Source organism: Aspergillus tanneri (genome assembly GCF_003426965.1).
Source record: "Aspergillus tanneri strain NIH1004 chromosome Unknown AapTan_5_pilon_pilon_pilon, whole genome shotgun sequence".
NCBI lineage: Eukaryota > Fungi > Ascomycota > Eurotiomycetes > Eurotiales > Aspergillaceae > Aspergillus > Aspergillus tanneri.
Genome location: NW_022984632.1, coordinates 472,061 through 487,353, shown reverse-complemented (window position 1 = coordinate 487,353; position 15,293 = coordinate 472,061). Strand labels below are relative to the sequence as shown.

The 15,293-nt window shown below is 46.1% G+C and overlaps 4 protein-coding genes across 4 annotated transcripts; 1 reads left to right on the top strand and 3 right to left on the bottom strand.

Annotated features, from left to right (window-relative positions):
• Positions 1-561: 561 nt before the first annotated feature.
• Positions 562-865, bottom strand: ATNIH1004_009572 (uncharacterized protein; the record flags this gene model as incomplete). Its single annotated transcript, XM_033574164.1, has 2 exons — positions 562-593; positions 694-865. The coding sequence occupies 2 exons, from the start codon at positions 863-865 to the stop codon at positions 562-564; spliced, it is 204 nt and encodes a 67-aa protein (XP_033422182.1).
• Positions 866-1,445: 580 nt separating this feature from the next.
• On the bottom strand, positions 1,446-5,153 carry ATNIH1004_009571 (uncharacterized protein; the record flags this gene model as incomplete). The annotated part of the gene is made up of 8 exons (XM_033574163.1): positions 1,446-2,428; positions 2,485-2,587; positions 2,639-2,970; positions 3,105-3,281; positions 3,990-4,469; positions 4,521-4,835; positions 4,883-5,088; positions 5,137-5,153. 8 exons carry the CDS (start codon positions 5,151-5,153, stop codon positions 1,446-1,448), a joined length of 2,613 nt encoding a protein of 870 aa, XP_033422181.1.
• A 1,599-nt stretch (positions 5,154-6,752) lies between these two features.
• ATNIH1004_009570 (MFS transporter) lies at positions 6,753-8,719 on the top strand (the record flags this gene model as incomplete). The annotated part of the gene is made up of 5 exons (XM_033574162.1): positions 6,753-6,773; positions 6,820-7,190; positions 7,250-8,236; positions 8,293-8,424; positions 8,473-8,719. 5 exons carry the CDS (start codon positions 6,753-6,755, stop codon positions 8,717-8,719), a joined length of 1,758 nt encoding a protein of 585 aa, XP_033422180.1.
• A 111-nt stretch (positions 8,720-8,830) lies between these two features.
• Positions 8,831-10,741, bottom strand: ATNIH1004_009569 (cytochrome P450; the record flags this gene model as incomplete). The annotated part of the gene is made up of 4 exons (XM_033574161.1): positions 8,831-9,370; positions 9,423-10,220; positions 10,269-10,303; positions 10,354-10,741. The coding sequence occupies 4 exons, from the start codon at positions 10,739-10,741 to the stop codon at positions 8,831-8,833; spliced, it is 1,761 nt and encodes a 586-aa protein (XP_033422179.1).
• Between the last annotated feature and the right edge of the window lie 4,552 nt (positions 10,742-15,293).

The following is a 15,293-nucleotide window of genomic DNA, read 5'->3' as shown; positions in this document are numbered from 1 at the left end:
TAGACAAGGCAGACCCTACCTTGAAAGAGGTCAACGGTCGCTACTCGGACTGGAAGGCGTTTGGTCTTCCCAGCAGTATCTTGAACCTAGCGGTGCTTTATCATTCGAACGAGCTGTTTCCCAAATATACGAGATGCTGCCCTCTAGGAAGGAGAAATATCTTGGTAACAAGAGGAGCATGTTCAGCTATGCTCTCTTCGATGTAGCCCAGCAGATTCCCTACTCCTAGAAAGGGCTGACAAGCTTAATGAACTTGTTGCTCCGGAGGTAAGGGTAGGAGAACCCCAGTATAAACACAGAAACTAGTAGAGATCAACTTAGTGATATTTATTGTACTACGGCATGGAGAGCTTTAGAGCAGCACTCCGGCATGGTCTAGTCTTATGTCTATCTATCTATGGCCTTGGGAGTTCAAGTTGACTCTATCTCCCTATGGCAGCGGGGTTATGAGCCTGGTACTCTAGAGGAGACAGAGTATGTCATAACGCATTTCTTGCTTGTATCAAGGCGGCAGGGATCTTGAATGCAATCAGGTACCCGATTTGGATGATGCGGGAATATCTAGAGGATGGCGCTGGCACTGACTCGGGTTGCTACAATGTCAACGTCAGCATCGCCGCTTTGTGGATCTTGTGTGCTGGACAGTATCTCTTTGATGAGATTGTCCAGTATCCCTGGCCCCTTGATACGCACAACGAAACATGTTTGCGAAATGGCCGGTTTTGGACTGGTCCAATATTGGGGCATAAGCGGTGGAAGTTTTGGCAAAACGCATTTGCCGTAGGGGTCGAAAGAAAGTGAGGTGAATGGTCAGCGCCGCCAGTTCCTGCTGAAGACGACGGATTTTATGGAAGCCATTGAGCATAATTGCTCGTGGTAGTGTACAATTGATCGGTAGATAAAGTAGCCATTTCTGTGCCCTCCTCCATCTATTGAGAGCTCATCTCGTCGCCGTTTAACTTACTCCTTTCGAGACACCTTGATAAAGAAGGGCCGACACCCCCTTATAGGCTTTCTTATACTGTAGTGGAATCTTGGAGGGCGGCAGGGTCTCATGACTCTGAAAACCCCCTTTGGTATAGTATTTGTATATTTTACCTTTAACCCCCTACTAGGGAAGATAACTTAGATGTTTTCACGACTATTTAATTAGCTAGGCTTGTGTTTAGAATATCTCCATTAATCAACCCTTTTCCGTATCTTCCCTAGTAACATGTATATCTAACCTCAACATTTACACTAAATGTTTTAAATGTAACAGGAGCTGTCGGGCTACTTCAAATGGGCCATTGATTTTTGACCTCCCCGAAAGAGTCCCTAACTTACATGGAGCTAGAATAGGGTATAATCTTGTCTGCTACTGCTACTGTACATACCACAAGAGGCAAGAATACAGAGTAGGCAATGGTGGGTTGGTCAACACAAACAGGACTGTTTCAATGCTCCTAGAGTCGCGCTTTCATCCTCTCATCACGCACCACCAGTCTCTTTCCAGGGCTTGGTCTTGTCTCCCTATCTCGAAGAATACGTCTGAGGATCTTGCCACTGGCACTCTTAGGCAACTCGTGGACAAACTCGACCTCGACAATCCATTTATGCCGCACCTTCTTCGCTCGCACATACTCAACCAGCTCTCTACCGATATCCACCAGTCCAACACCATCTCCAACGCGTTGTCTCACTCTCGACCGCAGAACAATGTACGCTTTTGGTCTCTCGCCAGAATAATCATCCGAGATTGCAGCCACAGCCGCATCCTCCACATCTTCATGGCCCAGGAGCAAGTCCTCCAGCTCCGTAGGTGAGACCCCAATGCCATTTACTTTAATCATCTCCTTGATGCGATCGGTGATGGTGAGGAAGCCCTCTTCGTCCATGTATCCGATATCCCCCGTGTGCAACCATCCATCTGCATCGAATGTCTCGCGTGTCGCTTCTTCATTTCCCAGATACCCCATTACAATCTGCGGTCCTCGCGCGAGGATTTCCCCTGGCTTGTTATATCCCAATTCACGGCCCGTTACCGGGTCCATGATCTTGACGTCTGTATTGGCGACAATGCTCCCGACCCGACTCGCATAATTGTACGATTGCAGGTCAGGAGGATGCGTGGTGATGCAACTGCAGGACTCGGTCATTCCGTATTCTTGCTTGAATCCAGTCCATGGGAAGCGTTTCTCTAGCTGCTGGAGGAGCGCTTTGGCAATGGGAGCAGCGCCCGAAAAGAATCGCTTCACGTGCGAGATATCGTATTTCTCTGCAGCTGGGTCCTGAAGCAGACGTATCAATATGGGAGGAACTAGTAGGAGTTCAGTTATTTGGTTCTCGACAACTGCGTTGAGCATAGTGTCCATATTGAAGAACGGAAGCATATAGACTTCTGTGTTCAGGAGGATCGGAAGATGCATCTGATGCACGAGACCGGTAACTATAGGCTATGTTAGGTTGATAATTTATGCCTTTGCGTATGCTATCGGGACGTACTATGGAACAGCGGCAACACAGCTAGCGACTTTTTGCAATCTGGGGAGGCGACCTGCTGGATTTGCATGCACTGCGCAATCACATTGTGATGTGCAATCACAACCTGGAATAGTTAGCTACACGCAGTAAAGAATGCAGGAAAAGCTGGATATACCGTTTTGGGCCGCCCTGTTGTTCCGCTGCTGAAGCTTAAGAAGCCACAGACGTCCCGATTCGACTCTCCTTCAGCCAGTGTAAACGGTGCTACTTGTCCGTCATCGCCGTATTCCTTCCCCACTTCCAGTAGCTCTTGCACCGTTGTGTAGCCGTGTTTCTCTCCTTCGAGCAAAAAAATACACTCTGCAGGTATACCAGCGTTTTTAGCTGCCGGGACTGCAACCTCCATTGAAGACGGAACTGTCATTAAGAATTTTGCCTGGGCTGTTTTCAAAGCATAAGTCATTTCCTCGACATTATAAGCCGGAGACGCTCCAGAAATAACGCCCGCTGATGATGTTAGTTAGATATTGGCGACACATGGTGACTGGGAGACTTGCCGACTCGAACAGTGGCAAGCATAGCAACTGGATAAAAAATTGTGTTGGGACTGAACAAAGCTACTGTCTCGCCCTTTTTCAGACCATACTTCTTGACCAATGCGGTGGATAGGTAAGTTGTGTAGTCTTTCAATTCATCGTAGCGAATTCGCTCCTTGGTCAGCGCATTGATGTACGCACCCAGGTCCTCGGGATGCAATCGTCGCAAAGGCGAGTACTCGGAATCGAGGAAGAATTCCCAAATTGATAGGGATTTTGGAACTGCAAATGTTAGTGTTAGTGCATGTGGAATGGTAGTTTTTCGGGGTGACAGTACTTTCAAGACGTGACCGAGTTGACGAGAATATCATACTGGCGAATAGGGTCAAGAAACACGTAGATTCCAAGTGATGCGAACAACTTCACGGATCGAGAGACGGGGATACAAGCGATATAAATACATTCAGTATACTACTCGCATGCCTGCCTTGCGTTGATTCGCAGCCTCGGCGGTACCGGTAAGGGGGGCGATCAGATCGTCTTCCCCTCATCTTCACTCTGCTTACTCGGACCAGAAGGTTCTCTTTTCCGTCAGTTCTGAGTCGGTGATGTTTAGATCGACATTGTCTGGGGGTCAGGTGCATTTGTCTAGATGATTTACTAGGGTTGGAATGTCACGATGCTTTTCCATCCAGGGGATAACTCGTTTTGTAGCACGGTGAAATAAGTCAAACGGTTCTTGATCACGCGGGGTTGTCATCCTTATTCTACAATGAACTGGATAGGTCGAATGCAGCCCAAGAGGTCTACAATTTGTTCAGGATTGTCAGGATGATCTACTACGTCCTCTAGTTCTTACCGATTACTCGCTATTTTTATTCGAGATCAGAGTGTAGCTAGGATCTAGAACGTAAGAAATATACGGAAACTACTCTATCTAGCCAGTTGTCGCATTTGTCATTTCCCCACAGTTTAATATTAATAACTAACCCTGCAGCCTTTCCCACTCTCCACGGAGAATACTCGGTAAAACTTCCTCCACTGACGGCCCCGTGGGCTTCCATCCCAGAACCTTATGTGCTCGCCGAGCACGACACCGACAATTCAGCCCCCAAGAGACAGCTTCGAATCCCGCAAATTTTGCAGCCGCTTTGGGATCTAATGCCTCGATTTCCACGGCAGACACCAGTCCCTGTCTAATAGCAATCTGTGAGATTTTCTTGGCCACCTCAGCCCAACAATGTTCTCCCCGCTCAGCGAGATAATACGCCTCAGGACCCCACAGGTCAGCACGCCTGGAAAGTGCAGCATCGAAAAATAGAAGATAGAGATCAGTTAGATCGGTGATGTAGACGTTTGTTCCAAGGGACTTTCCCTCGCCGATAATGGGTACCGTCTTTCGCTCTAGGATCCATCTCGACAGGATGTAAAGTTGTCTGCTGCGCTGGGAGCAGGGGCCGCGACCGGGGCCTGGGCGGGTTAGCATTTCACTTAACAGTGGAAATATGGGGGTGTATGTACCGTAGACAGTGGTGGGAGAGATAATTGCGGATTTGACAATGTCTGGGTGACGGGTGCCGGCTTCCAGGACGAGTTTATCTACTTCACGATGGAAAGCATGATTCGGTATGTTGAGAATATCCTGAATGCCCTCGAGATCATTGTATACTTTGTCTCGCAGGATCCCCGCTGTCCTCTCGTCAGTGTCGACGTAGCTGAAGATTCCTGCGCCGCTGGTATGAAGCCAGTAGGCTGGTCTTTGAGGAGTATGTCCCTTGAGGATACCGGCGTATATTGCCCTAGCTGCGGGGAGATTATCTGATGCGTCGGCCGTATCTGTGACCACATTAGAAGGGGTGTCTTTGATAGTAGTCAGGACTTACGGATAATGATATCTGCACTGGCACTCTCGGCTTCTAGGATATCCGTGGCTTCCAGGCCACCATACACAATCTGAACGGACGGATATTGAGCCTTAATTATCTCACCCTTGTCGGCTCCCCGGACGAGAAGTCGATAAGTGAAGTCCGGGTATTTAGGGACCAGCTGTGAAAGGACATCTCCGCCGATGTAACCGGTTGCACCGGTGCTGTGGAAAATTAGATATTGATCCGGTAATCTTTTTCCAAAAACTCACATAAATACTATGCTCATATTAGCTGAAAACTGGGGACTGTACTGCAATTCTATCACGGGATCAGACTATGATAGTACGGGGTTTTATGTTGTTCGGTATAGTTTTGCGGATTTCTAAGCAGCGTGGGATTGCCAAGATTGATCATGTTGAGACAAGCGATATTCCACCGACAGAGACTTATGAACTTGTTAGAAGTCAGTTTCATTGGTTAATTTTCAATGATTCTTAATCAAAAGTGTCGTACAGCGGAATATACATTCCGCGCTTACTAAAAGAAGTTTGGAGATTTAGGTTGCATCACAAGATAGTATGTATATTCCAATAGGCATGGAAAAGTATTTGCCATGACTCTGTTTCAAATTGGTTGAACATCATACCGTCGATGACACAACATTGACAAGACAAGTAAATAATGACTTGAAGAAGGTTTTTTTTTCAGTTAAAGATTTCTGGCCAAGAAGGATATTCACATGTGATGCTAGGATGGTAACAACCTGGTGTAGGTCAGAGATTTACCAGCCTTGTGGAATTTTATTGAAATATTGATACAACCTATGATATGTATACCTCGTACCAAACAGATAAAGAGTATACAATATCGAGTAGTGATACTTTTAGGATTTTATATTTAAATATATCAATTGCAAATCTTTAGCAGACATAATCATATAATTAGAAATATTCAATTGGCTTTCCATCATAACAAAAGCTTTTGGAGTACTACCTCAAAATAACCTGGTTAATGACATTGTAGACTTAACTATACTCCGATACTAGCCATTCACTATGAATAAAATTGTGCCAAAATGTGGCAAGAAATATCCCCCTTTACAAATAAATATATCTATCTACGCCACTTGGCCAAAGTCACCAGAGGCGGATACTAGCATACCCGCTTCGCCTACGCTGTGTTACGCGGATCATCATGAATCAAACAGGGTCCACAGGGCGTCAATTATTAAGTTGGGCAGCAGCGATGCAAGAACATCAACTCCACCCGATCAGGTTGTGGAATATGCTACCAACAATAGTCGCAAAGGGGAGAAACTTCCCGACTTGCTACTTCTAGATGTCGCACTACTACAGAGCATACCCTGATGCCGACAGGGCATCCACATGGTGACGCCATGAATCAGATTCACACCTGCCAATCGGAAGAACGGCATCAGGAACTGGCATCCTTGCTTGTGATCCGGTGGATCGCCATAATTGAGCCGAGATAGCCGTGTCTTATCACTTTCATCGGAGGCAGAGATTTTTTAATCCTACAACGACCCTTTGACAGTCGGTTATGCGCGGTTGTTGTCGGTCAAAGACCTGGGTTTGCTAGCACGTGACTGATACCAAGCCACAATACCGAAGTTAGCCGATCATGAAACCACTTCTGATTGGCTCAGGGCAGAATGACCCGACGCCGCTGTGGCTCGTGCGCTTTGGTATATCAGAAATTCTCCATCGCGGAAAATACTGGAGCTTCCACCATTGTCGAGATCGGGTTCTATTTGGTACTTCGGCCGTGTTCGATGTGGAACCTACACTACATCAGAGTGCGATAGCACCATGACAGAAAAAAAAAAAAAAAAAAAAAAAGGAGGGCCCGATCCCAGTGCCACAGTATGGTTCCCGGTATATTAGGAGTAAGGATCCAGTGCCCAGACAGGTTTTGCTTTCTCTTCTCAGTAGATCTATACAGACAGCAACTCAGGTCACGGTAAGCCGAGCACTGGTCTCATGGACCACTCCGAGAATCATGCCGCCTCGGCCGACCAGGACGACTTATCCAGGTTCCCGGACCTCTCGAAGACCTCTAGTCGTGATTCATCCGATACCGCCGACGATTTAGACTCCTTAGAACTCAACCGCATCAACACATATCGACTTCAACAGAAAACAACGGTTGGATCTACTCGTGGCCCTCTCCCGCGGGATCAATGGCTCCCCATGGGGGCCGGAAAAGAGTATCCGCCATTACTGCCATCGCCAGAGACGTACGTGGTGGAATTCGATGGATCGGATGACCCGTTGCATCCTTCTAACTGGTCTATGTTGAGAAGGTGTGCATTTGGCTTTTACCTCTACAGATGGACAAGTGTCTAACACCTTGTGTACGTAGGACGGCCCTCGTGTGCATTTTGTGTTACGGTACTTTTGTTGGATCCTTTGCCAGCGCAGTCTTTTCAGCCGCCATCGGCGCAGTCAGTGAGGAGTTCCATGTAAGCTCAGAAGTAGCATCTCTCGGCGTTACTCTGTATGTGCTTGGATTTGCTGCAGGGCCAACTATGTGGGCTCCTGCTTCCGAACTTATTGGACGGCGCTGGCCTCTGTCCACTGGTCTTTTCGGATGCGGAATCTTCACTATTGCTTGTGCCACCGCAAAGGATCTGCAGACGCTTATGCTGTGTCGCTTCTTTGCTGGCTTCTTCGCGGCCAGTCCGATTTCCATTGTACCCGCGGTATTTGCGGACTTGTTCAACAATGCGCAGCGTGGAGTAGTCATGTCGATCTTTTGCATGGCGGTGTTTATCGGTCCTTTCGCGGCCCCTTTCACCGGTGGGTTCATTGCTATGAGCTCCCTTGGATGGCGATGGACTATGTATATCTCTGCCATTATGATCTTCTCAGGATTTATCCTTGTTCTTTTCTTTCTGGATGAAACCTATGCCCCGGTGATTCTGGTACGAAAGGCAGCAGTCCTTCGACGTCAAACGCATAACTGGGGAATTCACGCCAGACAGGATGAAGTTGAAGTGGACTTCAAGGAACTTCTACGCAATAATTTTACCCGACCCATATCGATGCTGTTTTCCGAACCCATCCTCCTCCTCATCTCTCTTTATATCTCCTTTATCTACGGTCTCATGTATGCCCTGCTGGGCGCTTACCCGGTTGTCTTCCAGGGGGTATATGGCATGAACATGGGCGTTGGAGGCCTCGCATTCGTGGGTCTGATTCTGGGAGAGTTACTCGGGGGTGTCTATATTCTTTGTCTGCAGGGTCCGTATGCCCGGAAACTGGCTGCAAATGGGGACAGACCGATCCCGGAATGGCGACTCCCCCCTGCTATTGTAGGCGCGGTCGCATTTACAGGAGGGATGTTCTGGTAAGTCTATTCTTTCTCTAAATTCTATGTAGTACGTAAAGCTAACTGTTGGATAGGTTCGGTTGGACCGGTTATACAGCATCAATTCACTGGATGGCCCCGGTTTCATCTGGCGTTCTGACTGGGTTTGGCATCTTCTGTATCTTTTTGCAGTGCTTTAATTATATCATCGACTGCTATCCTGCATTGTAAGTTCTCTTCATCTTTCATTACTATTTGTCGTCTAATAGTATTAGGGCTGCATCCACCATTGCCGCAAACACTATCCTGCGATCCGCGGTGGGATGTGCATTTCCGCTGTTCTCGCGCCAGATGATGGAAAACCTCGGCGTACAATGGGCAGGCACCATGCTTGGATGCATTGCGGCCATTATGATTCCCATTCCGGTTGTGTTCAAGATGTATGGACCTTGGCTGCGGAGGAAGAGCAAGCTGGCTTGGTCACCTGTTTATGATGTTGAGAAAAAGGGTTACGACGTTTGATCATTTCTTTTAGCGGGGATACCATTTGTTTGTTAGCGTGCATATGTTAGATTAATGGATATACGTATTGTATTTGTCTGTCTGTCCTCATGGGTTACTGGTACCCCTGCGCTACAGTCTCTGCTCAAAAATAAGTGGTATATCTTGTTTCATGCCCAATGTCAAAACCGTCACGCTATCCTGTAATGTCCGATGTGCTCTTTTTTGCATAGATTCCTCACTTTCATCCTTGCTTAACCTGGCCAGTGAAACACGATACCGACTAAGAATCACCGACAAAGCAGCCACGAACTCTACCTGCGCAAATCTCTTTCCCACGCATGCGCGGAATCCATCGCTGAAGGGGATGAATGCGCCCCGTAATGGCTTGTGTATGCTGTTGAATTCAATCCCCGGCCCCGAGAGTCCAGATTTGCCGTCATTCTGCGCAAGGAAACTATCTGGGTTTGACTTGTCCCATCGGTGAGGGTTAAATGAGGATACGTCTGGACCCCAGTATTCCTCTGAGTAGTGCAGGGCATTTGCGTTCAGGTTTATGTTGAGCTTTGGTGGGAGGGAGTAGGTTTTTCCCTTGTGCGTGATGGTCGCGGATGACTCGCCGGTCCATTTTGGGATAGATACCACGGGTGGGTATAGACGCATGGTTTCGAGCTGGATTGGTTATTTAGCTATTGAGCTAAGAAACGGGAGTGGGGTGGCATACCATTACACATAACGGGGCGACTAGTCGAGGGAAAATAACTGAGTATTCCCAGTCTTTTGGGTTCGAAGACTGGTCGCCGGTTGCTTCTTTTATACATTCGTATGTCCATTCTTGGATGTCAGGGTGAACGGATAGAAGAACCAGTGCAAATCGCAAAGTCGTTGCTGTTGTTTCATGCCCTGCTACAGTAAAAATGTGCAGGTTACCGCGGATTTCGGCGTCCGTCAGCTTATCTTCTTTTTGCTGAGACATGGTTATGCCATGCAAGAGGTTGTTGGTGTAAACGACATTTTTTCCTACTTTAGTAGTCTTAATCATTGCTTCGAGATATCGTCCCAAGTCCTCGTATATGAGGACATTTTTCCCAAACAACGGCTTAAATGTGTGAGTAATCCACTTTGGAAGCATCATATTCGCCAGAATAACCTGGTTAAGATACGTATTCATGTGCTCCATTACCTGCCGAAAGGTAAAACTGAACCCTGCCGGGGGTGTATCTGTGTCGTTGAAGTGAGCTTCTAACTCGTCGGTGAGGCTAGCTCTAATCGCTGGTCTGAAAGGTAGCGAGACACCATATCCGGCACCACAGATGACATTCAGAGTCAGTTTCAGAATGTCCGTCTTTGCGGCCGTCAGCAAGACCCGTTCACCTGAGGGATCGGTGGCATGTTCCTCCCGCCAGTATTCTATCATTTCCAGGGCCTGTTGCACAGTCACTCGCCACACGAGGTGGTTGCTATTCTCGTTGAATGTGGACGCGGTATGGCGTCGATGATGGACCCATTGCTTATCCTCACACTAGTCTAGTCAGTCAGTCAGTCCTAGATAGGGATTTCGTTATCATACCGTGAGGACATTCGGCCCATACAACTCTAGCAAGTCTATGGTACTATTAGCAAGCTTATATGGCGCAAACCTTCACAACACTTACCATACTGCCACACGGGCTTGGGAAAACTCTGTCGCTGACTGCAGATCTGAGATATCACCTCGGCGTCTCCGACATGGCAGCTAATACTCGTCGGTGTGGCGACCAGATGCACTGATCCCCGCTTCTTGGACAGTCGGTCTTTCACCATCCATCGATAATTCACCGTGCAGTCATTCAACACATCGGCCAGGCCCGCGGGCAGCCAATTCACGATATACGGCACCAGATTTGTACTGAAGACACTGATAAGGGGAATGCTGAACTCGGATATAGGGAACCAGGTGTAGGGTAGACCTGTGGTCTTCACCAGACGAATGTTGTGAATCAGTTGGAAAATTAATGTAATGAAGTAAACGGCCAACAGGCCCAGAATAAGCGTCCAAATCATGATGAATCTCTGCTGTCCAGAATCCTATACCATGCTTTGATTCTGATTTATGCTGCGATTGTGCTATGCTCGGGCCCCTCGGATCCCGGCGCGACTTACATGCTTACGTGGAAACGCGGGGGTGTCAGATTGATCCTAGTTAATAATGCGGGGATGTTACTACTGGCGAATATAATGGGAGACAGCCCTGTTGCCTATCTGGTACAGACTTGCTCGAGTCTTTTTATTATTACTGTATACTATTATTCATTGGGATAATTCAATGGCTCCACTAGTGATTTATTGTGATTGTAGTAGTTCGCCTATCAATTTTCAATAACCTGATGTAAAGTGCAGGTCTGCTGTTTATCAGGGCACCAATTTTCCAGACATCTTAATATATGTATAGAAGGCAGCCCTTTTTAAAACACTGTAACCACCTCCTTCAGCCAGGATGTCTCTTACGAAGCCCATTGTAGATCGCTTTGTGGGATCCTTCTGACATCACCAAGCTCAACCGAGGGAATTCAGCGAGAGGAAGTACGTCGCCAACGAAGTGCGATTCCTCAAACGGTATCTGCATAGCCTCTCGTACCGGGTTGTTTCGGAGGGCATGTTGTCTGACCCTCCTGCATTCCGAGCCAGAGTTAAAGATTACCTTCTCGGTCAAATTTAGTCACTCGCATTTAGCGACTAGGGCCGGCTTGAAAGACCTTAGGAAATTTAGTCAAGATAAGTTATTTGATTTCCTCGGCTCGATGCGCTGCCTATTAATTTTATATAGAAGCTCTTCCACCTAGGAGCGCCAATAATCCATCTGGGCAATGTCAGATGAAGTCTCATTTAAGTGCTGCAGTTAACTCGCTGTTTGAGTTGGATAGGATGATCTCTATTCCAGCCTGCTCTGATGCCTCTTTCTTATGGTGAATAAAGTCGGCTCGCATTCCAGTGGGGAACCGGGATCTTGCTGCGAAAATGGAGTGAGAATCGATTTAGAAATTCAAAATCTCAACAAATGAGGGGCGAAGGTAATAAATACAAACACAATTAAGGACAGAATGTGCAAGGTCTAGTACTCATACCATGAACTTTGGGACGGAGTAAATTCGACAATTGAAATTGCCTATACATACTGTTTTAAGTGTTGAGTATAATTATAAGAAAAACCTGCCAAAGGTAGGTAGCCTTTTGTTCGAGTCGCATAGATATAAGGACCCTCAATATTAAGCACGCATAACACTTGCCCTGGAAAACATTTTAGCTGCAATAGTAGGGTTATCGAATTAAATTATATTTGGATCCTGGATTTGTATAAGATTGTCCTTTATATCCTCAAATTGTGGTTTGAACTATGGCCACAGTGGTCTGCAGGGCATCTCGCATGAGATACTGCATTAGTTTGATGAGGGGTTGTATATAACAGGGCGCTGGCTGTGTCTTCGACTACTAATCACAACACAATTGGGATACTTAGAGTGCCTTTTCTTTGCTAAGCAAAAACTATACGAAAATAAAATTTCATGGTAACGCAAGAGCCAACCAGTAAGTGTGAGAGTTAAGGGAGAGTATAGCAAAATAAATTTTTAGCGAATTTAAACTAGTTAAAACTATTGGATCTGTATTAAAAAAAATGCACACTGACAGCTTATATCTACTGTATGGTCCATGGTTAGATTAAATTCAAGTTACAAATAGAGCTCTATCTAGACTAAATACAACCTGGTATTTTCTACGGTCAGACTAGAGGTAATCTATTCCATCTCCAGTGTCTACTACATGGAGGTGACCTGTACCCGATTCTTTACAAGACCTGGCGGGTTATTTTTTAAAACTTTGTGTGGGTATGATCTACATCAGCTCATGAATGCAGAGTGCCTAAATAGCCCACATATTAGCGGTGATCTATAACCGTATCCTGGGATTGCATAGTTGGCGCACGAGGGCACAGCTGAACATATTCCAAATAGGTTTTATCCACTTCCTGTAGTATGCACTCTGATTAATGCAAAGTATGCCAACTCATAGCACAAACTTAAGAGATCTGGCCCTCTCTCCAATACCAAGTTGGGAAAAGAGAAAAGAAATTATGAAGTCTGTGCTTAACACTCATCCGAACCAGACCCGCCTCAACTATATAGTACGGAGTAGCCACCTTCCTCATCTCAAATAACACAGATTTCCAATCAGACAATATTCATGTATTCATAATCCTTTCAGTGGCTAATCAATCTCTCTCTATCTCGTAAATCTTTACGTTTGACCGCTGACACGATGCCCTTTCCAAAGTCATGTTGCAATCTGGCATGCAATGTAACGCCCTGGCGTTCACCAGGCCCACCATGGTGTTTGTGTTCGGGAACGAGCTAGCCCGGAACGAGAATGCCAGGAGGTGGAATTAGGCAAAATCTTCTGGTTGGCAAGTTCTCTGTGAGACCAGGGAATCTGCAAGCGACTCGAATTCGCAACTAAAGCACGCCCAGATACGGCATTAATTGTACGCGATTCATGTACTTCTCAGGCGCCGCTGACGCCCGCAGCAGCCACTATTCAACAGACGGATCTCACAATGTAGAAGGAGCGTGGAAGTATGTTGAAGGCCGGATTGATATTGGAAATTTCAAATCGCACGTGCTTGTAGTCATCTGTCTGCTACACATACATTCTCACACCATGTGGATATGCAAAGAATTCTCTACTACGGAAACTTAGCGAACTAGCCGAAGAGTTCTCCGTCGCCAATATAAAGCGGAAAACAAGGATAACCCGAAAGCCGAGTACCACGTTGTCTTTCGCAGCTATGTCAATTTGGTCTGGCCAAAGGTCTTCTCATTCACTGGAATGTTCTTTGCGCGGCAGTGTCCTCACAACTTTCCTTGTTGGTTTTGTCGTACGTTGCTTCTTGTTGGCAACCGTCACGTGTTTGGCCCTCCGTGACAAATGAGTCCCTTCACAGCAATGGGCCCTGAGTTGTATAGCGAGCTCCCGTACTCTTGGACACACTCTAAGACCCTCAGCAATGGCCAGCACCTCTGCATGGTGCTGGGGACTACTACTCGAATATCTCTCGGTGCTTGAGGAAGCTAAGATCGGACTTAACTATAACTAATCTTGTATTCCTAAATGATTCTGTGCTATTTTCTCTCCGTTGCGATTTCGATAAACTATTTAATATTGTAGTCGTTAAGTACTAATGAATCTACCATCAGGATAATGGCAGAATTTGTATCATTTGTATATTGGGTCTTGTCCGTGGAGGTGCTGTAAGCCTGTAAGTATTACCCACCACGTAAGTACTCCCAGGGTTGAAAAAATAAAAAATAAAAAAAATAAAGCCGGATAGGGGTCCTTTGTTCTCTTACATATCCTCAGCACATGGGTAAATGAGTAAGTTGCCCGCAAAAGGCATGGTGAGAGTATTCAGGCGGATGTTTAGGGCGTAATACAGTGTGTAGCAAATAGCCACTCCTCCATAGTCTGAACACATTGAAAATCACCAGCCGAGAACTGGATGATCGGCTCCTTGTCAACAGGTGAAAGCAGGGAAAAATAAGAGCCGTAGTGATCGTTGGCACACTATTGCAGGGTAAAAGGCCTATCAGAGGTACCCGGACAATGGACGCAGAGGTTGAACGATAGTGTGATTAATCGAAAGTTATATGGCTACCCCCGCTCCTTTGACATTGAAGCCTTTTTTCCCCAGGAGCAGAATTAGTCGAACACCAAACCCATCATGATAATTGATGTGCAAGGCCACAAAGATGTCTGGCTTGTGCACAATGTATTATATAGGAGATTGATATACCTTCTCTATTCTATTAATGGAACCCTCTTGTTCTACCGATTCCATGGCGGCTGAGCCTCCGTCCCATCATCGCTTTTCAAGTAAATCCTCTGCCCGGGAATCGAATGTGGGGACGGCTGCCAAAGCAGTTGCCGAAATAATAGCAAGGAAGACAGTACTACAGACACGGTTTCTTCATAGCAGTGCTTGCGCAGAGGCAGGACGTATAGTAAAGAGAAATTGATATATTCATACTAACGCCATATAAAAATATAGCTACCACATTGCGAAGAATTCCAGTAGAATCTATATAACGACTAAGGCTCCTTCATATTACTAGGCTTGTACAGTAAGATATAAAACAGAGTTTAGCATTTCCCTAGGTATTAATAATTGTGGCAGTGTTAGTTACAGCAGACCATTTAAAGGGTTTAAGCTGATTATTGGCCTGGAAGTTCTCTTTAACAATGGCTATACAGTATGACGCTTAGGAGATATGTCGCGCCCAAAAAGGTTCAGATATCTGCTAAGCCTTTAAGAATTCTGGATGTTCTTACGGATGATCTAACATCCGATAAGAGTAAATATTATTCTGTTTAATATACTTTGCATTAAAATTTGTACATCTGTCACAGTGATTTAGGATGTGCCGCAAAGCAAATAAAAGATTATTGAATTGGCCAGATAGGTTGAGTAGGTAGGGCAGGTTTGGAAGTATATAACATTAAGATATTTTTCCTATTGGACTCTTATTATTCTTGTCTTAGATGGCATTTGTCTTGTAGAATCATT